At 41.9% G+C, this 9,046-nt stretch overlaps 1 protein-coding gene across 1 annotated transcript; it reads left to right on the top strand.

Moving 5' to 3' along the window:
• The first annotated feature begins 499 nt into the window (after positions 1–499).
• On the top strand, positions 500–6,403 carry LOC145450623 (fibroblast growth factor 16-like). The gene is made up of 3 exons (XM_080329133.1): positions 500–1,346; positions 2,326–2,429; positions 5,329–6,403. Exons 1-3 carry the CDS (start codon positions 821–823, stop codon positions 5,530–5,532), a joined length of 834 nt encoding a protein of 277 aa, XP_080185259.1. The 5' UTR covers positions 500–820; the 3' UTR covers positions 5,533–6,403.
• The last annotated feature ends 2,643 nt before the right edge of the window (positions 6,404–9,046 follow it).

Below are 9,046 nucleotides of genomic sequence, written 5' to 3'. Positions count from 1 at the left end.
ACACCTATGTCGATTGTATTGATATATCAAAGAAACTGAGAGAGAGGCAGCACCTGATAGGTGTAAATGTGATGTTTGCCTTCGCGCAAAGCAGGTTCGTCGTTGTTGAAATTGAATAATCGTTGTTTCATGTGCCGATAATGATGCCAGTGATTTGGTCGATGGCCTTTTTCTGTCGTTGGACCATGAAGCTTTTTAATGTGCGAAAGAAAAAGGGCTTTCCTAAACATAGGAATCCATTACAGCATGAATTATGATATTGAAATGAGTATAATTAGTACGGTAGCGAGAGATTTTTACTATTCATTCGTACTTTGGAGGAAGCATACGTGTCTCGCATACCTAGTGGGTGAGACAAATGTATTGCGTTATTCGCAGGCTAAGCTTACATACAATTCGATGGGAAAAAGGCCCCTCATAGTTGTTCATTTGTTCCCTCCATATGAGAGGGATATCGTTACTACTTATAACAATAGATTGTGTTGCCGTTCTCATTTAATCGGTGATCTACATAACCGACTTCTTTTGCATTGTCGTCACTATCTACAAGCGGGCGCATATGGTGTTCGGGACCGCATTAGCGGCATCAATCACAGATAGACAATGGACTATTAGCGAGTGTGCATTGGACCTGAAGGCGAAAGATTACGCGTCATTTATTTGTAATCAACTTATTCTACTATTCAATCTGGAAAAGTTCGATTAGCCCCGATTTCTCGTATAAAGGTTCGGGAAAGTCTGATTGTGCAACTCATATTTACCGTGTTCGTGCATCGTGACAGGCACCGCTGTATATAGGTGTAATTTTATTGCTAACATAATGCTGCCGAGGAGAGAATATCTCATAAAAGGCCTTGTTTGGAATTGCTGTGTGATAACACTTTTATTGCTGGTGGCTCATGCAGACTTCAGAATCGTTGCTGAAGGCAAACGGTCAAAATATCGACATCATCGGATTAGAAACGCGAGGGAGTTTCATGCGTTTCCGCCTTCCGACGGTCACCCAGTACACAGGGGACGAATATCTCAAGAACTGGTGAGGCATCCGGCCAAGCACCTCAAATCGAATCATGGGAAGCAACAGCGACATTTCTGGTCAAAATCAAAGAAGGAGGTCCGGACGGAGCAGATCAGACAGGACTTTATAGATTTGCCGTCCTTGACAAGACTTTTAAATCCCCCAAACCGCAGAATGAGTATGCATGAGTTATTGCCCCCGTCCGACCAATTATACCGTGGCGGCGTTGTGAGAGAGAGAAGACTATATTGTAGGGTTGGGATCGGATACCATCTCGAGATTCGTGCAAATGGAAAAGTAGTTGGGAGACATAGGCCGACCAGAAACGGTAAGAACAATTTTACGTAGAATGCCATCAGTAAGTCCTGGTGCAAACTCGGATGGAAAATCGGTTGTTTCGCACGTGTCTCCAGTATTTAATCTCCGTATCCGCGCCGATAAAAGCGCCCGTGCAGCTTACTATTTCCAATAATTATGCTAAACTGTGATAGCTGGAACAGGGATTACTACATCTGCCGAGTGTTGTGCACAAGTGTTGTGAGCGGTTGCAAATGCTCCACGTGCATCCGTTCGCTTGGCGCCACGGCGATTATACACCCAAGCGCGGGTAGTAGTATTTGTAAAGGTGCGCGAAGCAGAATGCGGCAGTAACGATCACTAAAAATTTGGAACATACTCGCCGGAAAATGACGCATAGTGAGGGCCCGATATAGTTTGTCATGTCTAGTATTGCGACGCGTCAAATAGACATGTTTTAGTTTTGGTACCAATTCTCGGGTTGTGTATACTGCAAGTCATGCATTTATTAACAAACCGTTGGCTGTCACATGTTGTCCCGTGTATTTTCCGTACATCATTTTAAGACAGTTACGTTTAGTTTCGACGGCCCCAACTAGAAACATCAAAGCAAGAACGGATATGTTATGGGATATCATATTATTTGTTCGACGCTTTGTTCTCGGTATATCGATGGGATTAATGCTTGGAGTATGTCATATTGAATGCACTGTTTTCTAATTATTGGCGATATGACACCGCCACGGCGCATAGTATAAACACGGCGATCTTTTGATGGGGTACATGATTGCAATAATGGCCCGTGTTCTGTCCATATGGACATGTTTTTCTAGTGATTTCCAGATACTCGTAATTGTAAATACCATCGTACAAATTCGAACGACAATAAACTGCGTTAAATATAGAACGCTTCACTACATAAAAAGTTACGATGTGTATGAAACACGAAACCGTCACCAGGGCCTATTTGGATGCAAAATTACAAATCTCACATTTTACCTTTTCCGCAGGCATACTGAAGATCTTCAGCGTTAGCCCTGGGATCGTGGGTGTTCAAGGAAAGGCTCACATGCGATACTTGTGTATGAACAGAAAAGGAAGATTATATTCTTCGGTGAGTTTATTAGTGCCATGGTGAAATGGTGACGTCGCATAACTCCGATAGTTAATTAAATTTCAACACGCGTGGTTGTGTCGTAAGCTGATTTCGCACAATGTGACCGGCTCGATTTTTACGGTCCATTACGATTAAATGAAGCATTGCCACTTGTATAAAAGAGTTCAAAGACACGGCGACTTATACCTGACCATCGAAAATGCAACGCGCGTCACATTAAGACTATGGACAGGAGTTGATAATATCGTAAAGTAGGCCGATCAGAATCGGGTGAAGGGAATTTTAAATGCGTATCGGATGATCCATGGGAGGGTGAATCGAGAACCCTAATACCATATTCATGAGTTACTAATTCGCGAAGAGGATTTCTTCCATATGCTCGCTTCAATCACTGTGGGACTCGGATACACTTGTGCGGTAATTAGATATTGGTATGGTCTCCAGATAAAGTTCCGTTCTACCTTCAAAATATCTATTGGCACTCGGCAGTCATTATACCACAGTACAAAATCCTTTGATATCTGTACGCTAGGGAAATTGCAACAAACTAGAAAGAGATGACAAGGTATAGATTGACAAATAAATCTTCTAAGCCTCGGGAAAGATATCACAACCTACCAAAGACGGGGAAACGTAAATAACGCACGGCCCAAGGAAGGTTGCGCACAGTATATATACACCTCTACATCTGATAGCACTCTTTTTGAACTTGCGTCGCTGCGCGATTGCATTTACGTTTATGCGAAATGAAGTCGTAACAGTACCGCGGTTTGATCCGTATCAAGTTCCGCGTAAGTTGAAATGCGCAATCACATGCCGTATGGATTATGCATAATAATGGGGTTCGGTTTTTCGGGAAACACCTGTTCCATAACGAGGGACATGGATTCGAAATAGTTTACGACCGCGTCTCGCTCTGGGCTGGTAGCGGTCTCATTAATTATTGAAGGCGCAAATTCGCAGGCCCGCGGATCGGTACTTTGTGGCTTTTGTTTTGGCGATAGACGGGTAAACATGTAACATATTTTTGTAGCTACGCGCAAATGCGCCGCGATAAATGATATAAGTTCTCGTGGAAAATCATTTGCGTGACGGTAATTGGTCGTGAAGGAAACAGTTTCATGACCGTTTAAAGCATGTTCTTTCGGATCGTTTGAAGTCAAGCCCCGACATATGTAACTGTTTCAAAATAGGAAAGGCGCGTTTTGCTGAGGTTCCCGTGAATTTAGTCCAATTACACGCCCCGTGCTTTCGATTGACGTCTGTGATCCGTGACGTCATATCGGCGTAAAGTCGGAATGCGATTGCTGCGTTAGACCTCCATCTTCCGTTTCTAGGGTAGGCTGGAACTAACATGGCCTTTGTGGCGTATTGGGTTCATTCAAATGATATCATCTTTGGTTCTTACTAAACACGATTATTCGACACGTCTGGAATTCATGTCGTACACGGAGTAGCGGAGACGAGACAACGGGTCTTGAAGCTTCATATTTGAAAGATGCGCAAAGGAACATTCTGCCAATTGTAATAATTCTCTTTGAAGAGCTGACACCTGACGTATAAAATGATTTCGACCATTTGTGCCCAGCGCTTGTTGCGTCGTCAGCGAAACAATGCCGCCGAACAATACCATTATTACAATCGTTCTAGTGCCGGTATCCAGACGCCCCGTTATCTGCATGCTAGCTACCGTACCCAACGCCTTCATTTTGACGTAGGCATTACTAACGATATGCTATACTTAGGCCAATGAAGAAGCATTAGAATAAACTGATACACTGCTTTATCGAAAAGATTTACTTGGCATTTGATTCCAATTGGATAAGAGCATGTTAATCCGACTTGCGTAACGTTTCACACAAAGTGTATGTGAACGTGACGGTGTAAACGTTCGCCACCGTCCATCAGTCGGAAGAGCCGTAAAAAAAGTATTATTAGTGCATTTGCGGAAGACTAATGATCATCTATCACCCATCTCGCGGTAATGGCGTCGACGTGAGGCCAAGAATATGTACCACAGTATTCGCAACGCAAAGGCTCAAACGATCAAGACCTATTAATGTAATGGTTTTGTTTTTGGTGCATCTTTATGTCAAAGTTAACAATCTATAATGCTAGATTATATTACCCCCTGGACATGGGCATGTAGACTGAAATGAAGAAGGGTACTAATTCCCAATATTGACAGCTCTCATAACGACGACTGGCTGCTCAGTTTGGGCTTCTCCAGTGTCCGCACAAATATTGATTTCTACCGCGCGCCGACAGTTTCCGCGCACAAAAGGCTATGAATCCTAAATTCAAAACAATCGCGATTCTCGAGGCATGAGTAATATGTAAGAAAAACTGTTTGGGACAACTACGATCAACTTACCTATTGACGTTTGTATCGCTGAAATGGGAAAGGTGCGAACAAAAAATACTTCGTGGCGGCTCCATTCGTCGCCTAGTCTCGCCGGGAGTCAGTTGGACGGTCGCAGGTGTTACAACCGTGCGACAGCGCACAGAACAAAACCGGCGCAGTTGAATCGCCATTTTTCACGAATGACACTCCGTTATTGTCACCCACTTCGCTGGCGCGAGCAACTCAGAAGACAAGAGATATTTAGCTTGTTCAGTAACTTAATCGAAAAATAACTACAAGGTGCAACTGACAAGCACCTGCTCCGATAATACACTTGTATTTCAGCACACAAAATGCCCTTATTATTATTTTTGTACAATAAGTTGTACTGTCGCGAAGCGTTGATGAATGAGTTCATGAAAATTTCAACAATGCATGGGATCTAGAGATATCATTTTACTAACTTTACTTGTATGAGGGTGGCCTTGAGTGCTTTGTACTAATAAAAGTATCGATAACGTCATCTTAGCAATATAATGCATTTTATTGCAGAAATCGTTTGGACCAGAATGTCAGTTTCGCGAAACCATCGAAGCCAACTATTTCAATACGTACGCCTCCAACTCCTACAGCGACCTCAAGAAACGGAAAGGTTATTACCTCGCCCTGAATAAAAAAGGGAAAGTTCGGACTAACAAGAAAGTATCCCCTTGGCAAAAGCGAGCCCACTGGCTTCCGCGAACTGTAGATACATGAGACAATAAGCGGTTAATGGTCAGATGATCAACCCCGTCTACAAGCGACACCCGAAAGATTCGCGGCTTGGACGCCAGCTGAAACAGCGCAAACGAAAACTGAGGACTCGGCGTTAGAGAACCATGGAGATGGAATGACGCAAAAGCTTCCTCACTCGGTACCGCCGACATTGCTGCTATCCCCAAAAGACTGTATATCTGTACAATGTACAACACCTTGTATAAAGAGTGATGCGTAGCCCGTTGAGGTTTGTACTGTAGTGCCGTGGATGAAAATCAACTTTTAAAACCTTCAAATCATTGCTGAAATCTCGAGCTACATTAAAAGACTAGATTATTCGCGAAAGACATTATATACCCGCAGCCGGCATGCGAATTTACTGCCAACATTGTGTATATATTTAAATAAATCCTTGGAGATGCCATTGTAAGCAGAGAGGACTGCGCGTATGAACTTGATGTATACAATTGTATACAACAGCTAGAAACCTTCCTACACTGTGATCTAAAAATGAAGGTAACTTATTCAATATGCGTTCTTATGGGTGTTGGATAGCGTTATGCAATCTGGGATAACTTCGACGATGTGTTTCTTCAGATCAAAGTGGTTTTTGTATTGTGAACGTTTCCGCGGACACCCGAAAGTGCCATGTTTTACCACTGTTGCCTTCTTTTGAAACTGATGCTTTGCATCTTTTTTATATTGTTACGATTGTATTGTAGATATTTTCTCGGTATCTTCATAGATGTAAGGAAGTTATTTATTGTACTGGCGTTACGGCGCACTTCATTCATCTCTGAGTTTTTGCCAAACTTATTTTTCTTTTCTAGTATTTAATGTTGAGATTGAATAAATTCAAAACGAAGAGAAATTCTAGAAGCGTATTATATAGGAATGCGAAGCGCAGTACAGGAATAGACAGACTTATACGCTATGTTGGTAACTACACTTATTGATTATTACTATGGAGCCATAATTTCTATTGTGAGACAGAATGCAGTTAGATAGCCGCATTTACCGAGACGATAGCAAGGAAATACAAGGATTCGATAGCGAAATCATGGAAACGACCACACCTCCCCGTGCCCCGCCCCGAAAAATTTCGAGAAATTACGTCGAATATGACACATTATCACGACAGTACTCTGTACAATGTACATTGTACAGGTACATACACAGCACAGCTAAAACGAAACATATGGAGATAACGAAACAATATCCAATGATAAATCGCATATTAATCTCAACCTTCGTTCCAACTTGGAAATCTGGATGGGGCAGTAGAAGTCACCTTCGGGGTTGTATAACACAAGCGATTTGTCATCGTGTTGACGAGTAATTCGATGTCTCGCACGTAGATTTTTCAAATAGCGTAGTCGCGCCACCATATTGTGCGTGGTTTGTGAAGGAATGTAATAGAATTTACAAACAATTCAATTCGGTTGATTTGTCATCGAGACCTGTTCAACCCCGACATTTGCGTGAATGCAGCAGAAAACATTTTGCAAGCATACAGTGATCTTGCGTTTCTCTAGTTTCTAGACAGATTCTCGCGGATTTATGACAGGTTTCTCGGCATGATGTGGGTATTCTGTGTGACGAGACGCATGCTTCATCGAAGGCGGTTATCTGAACTTGTTGAATACAGTCTGGTATTCAAAACAACGCGCTGTGCGTACCCGTACACGTACACGTACAATCGTACATGTACTGTACAATGTCTTACGAAATCAAAACTTTGTTATGAAAAGATCACACCGCCAGACCGATATCGTTTTCGCCCGAACTAGGAACCGCAAATTGTTCGTATCTCTAAATCCCTTACCTTAAAATATTCCGTCCCCTGATTGCTATCTAATAAGTCGGAAACTGGTTCAACTCTAATCTGCATATCTCGTTATTTCATTGCTTTTTTGAAGAATACGCTCTATGGATTGTGTACTTGTGTGTTTTGATTTCATTGCGCAGAAGTGGGTGGAGGCGAGCCGAGCGGTGAGGGCTGTACAAATTAGGCCTGTTCACACGGCTAATTATAGAATTGGTTGTGATTGTTTTTCGGGTGATTTTGGTCACAGACCGGAATATATGCGTAATTAACTGGGATTTGGAATGGTTCCAAAACTGTCTTACTGTCGAAAACAAACTACCAATTACGCTTACAAATATCGATTGATAAGAAACAATCTATCGGCCAGGAAATCTGCTTCATTGAAGCTGCGAACATGCTTTGATGTAGGTCAAAAGTATCTTTGAATATGCCCACCCTCGAACTGCCTTTTCAACTCGTGCATATCAGAGCCGATTTCAGTCTATTTCGTTTATATAAAACTTATACAACAATCGATTCTACACTCCTATGCCTCGCAGTGTATGTTGCTTACGTTAACGAATTACAAATTTACAGATATTTCATAAAATATGTTATAAAAATTTCTTACAAATTTGGATGCTTTTCAGGTAGATCCGCAGTGTTAAAACTATATTACGGTTTATTTTGCAGCGCCAGTGTTCAGATTACCAATAATGGTTCGCCCACCAAACAAAAATGTGAGCTTAAGCTCATACCACCCCTAAAGTATATATAATCGTTAATGTCAGAGGAACTATCAAAAATGTGCGTGGCGATCAGCTATTAAATCAGTGCATGTCGCATCATTGATGTAACTTTCATCAATTCGATGGTAATCTGAATGTGTAGCCTACTTGTACACATTGCTTTCTTGTATTCGCCAACGCTGAATTCGAATAACCCATAGAGTCACCGCACCATACTGTCGTAGTTTGATTCCTTCGTTGGTTTCCGTTATTGGTTAGTCTTTGATTGCTCACTCATGATATTATGCAAATCGTAAATACGTATAATCCGTTTCAAATCACTATTCGGTTGAGTGGAAAAGAATTGGATCAAATCTCACCAAAGTTCGAGTGCTTATCTATCAGCTGTGAACAAGTGAACGTGTACTATCCAAAAATTGATTTTAGCGGTTAAAATTTGCACCGCAAAACCATTTCCTCAATACTGGAAGAGGACTATCGTTTTGTATTCCAACTATTTTACCTTTCCTCAAGTACAACGATACTCATCTGTACGGAAAATTCGAAGTTGCAATTTCATTCATCCTCCCGCGTGTGTGTTTGGTAATACCCAATCCGGTATATAGAGTGGTTTGAATAGCGGCTGCTGTTGAATTAGGGATGTATAAGTGCAAGTTATATTTTGATGTTCATACTTGCAGTGCACACGCACAGCAATACTCCACCGCTTTGCATAAGATCTGTTTTGCATGCATGAACTCAGATCGAAGATTGTTGAGTTTATCGGGATCTGCTGCTGTTATTTCCACAATATGCCCCCCTGCTTCGCTCCCATAATCAAAAGTATTCACAGGCCTCATCTGGGGCAAATGCGACTTGAAATAACATACTGCCGTTAATAAGTAAATTGCAACACGCAGATTCGGCATGAACCAACAAACTGGACCCAATCTATTGTATTTCTTGCTTCGCAAAATTA

This window comes from Botryllus schlosseri, chromosome 11, assembly GCF_051294905.1.
Source record: "Botryllus schlosseri isolate E-star chromosome 11, Bs_hap1, whole genome shotgun sequence".
Classification (NCBI taxonomy): Eukaryota; Metazoa; Chordata; class Ascidiacea; order Stolidobranchia; family Styelidae; genus Botryllus; species Botryllus schlosseri.
The sequence above is the reverse complement of the archived record's forward strand: the minus strand, read 5'-3'. Positions and strand labels throughout refer to the sequence as shown.

Coding starts and splice junctions, on each gene's coding strand:
- LOC145450623 (XM_080329133.1), top strand. CDS start 821: ATGCTGCCGAGGAGAGAATATCTCATAAAAGGCCTTGTTTGGAATTGC. Junction 1,347..2,325: donor ACATAGGCCGACCAGAAACG/GTAAGAACAATT, acceptor CCTTTTCCGCAG/GCATACTGAAGATCTTCAGC. Junction 2,430..5,328: donor AAGGAAGATTATATTCTTCG/GTGAGTTTATTA, acceptor ATTTTATTGCAG/AAATCGTTTGGACCAGAATG.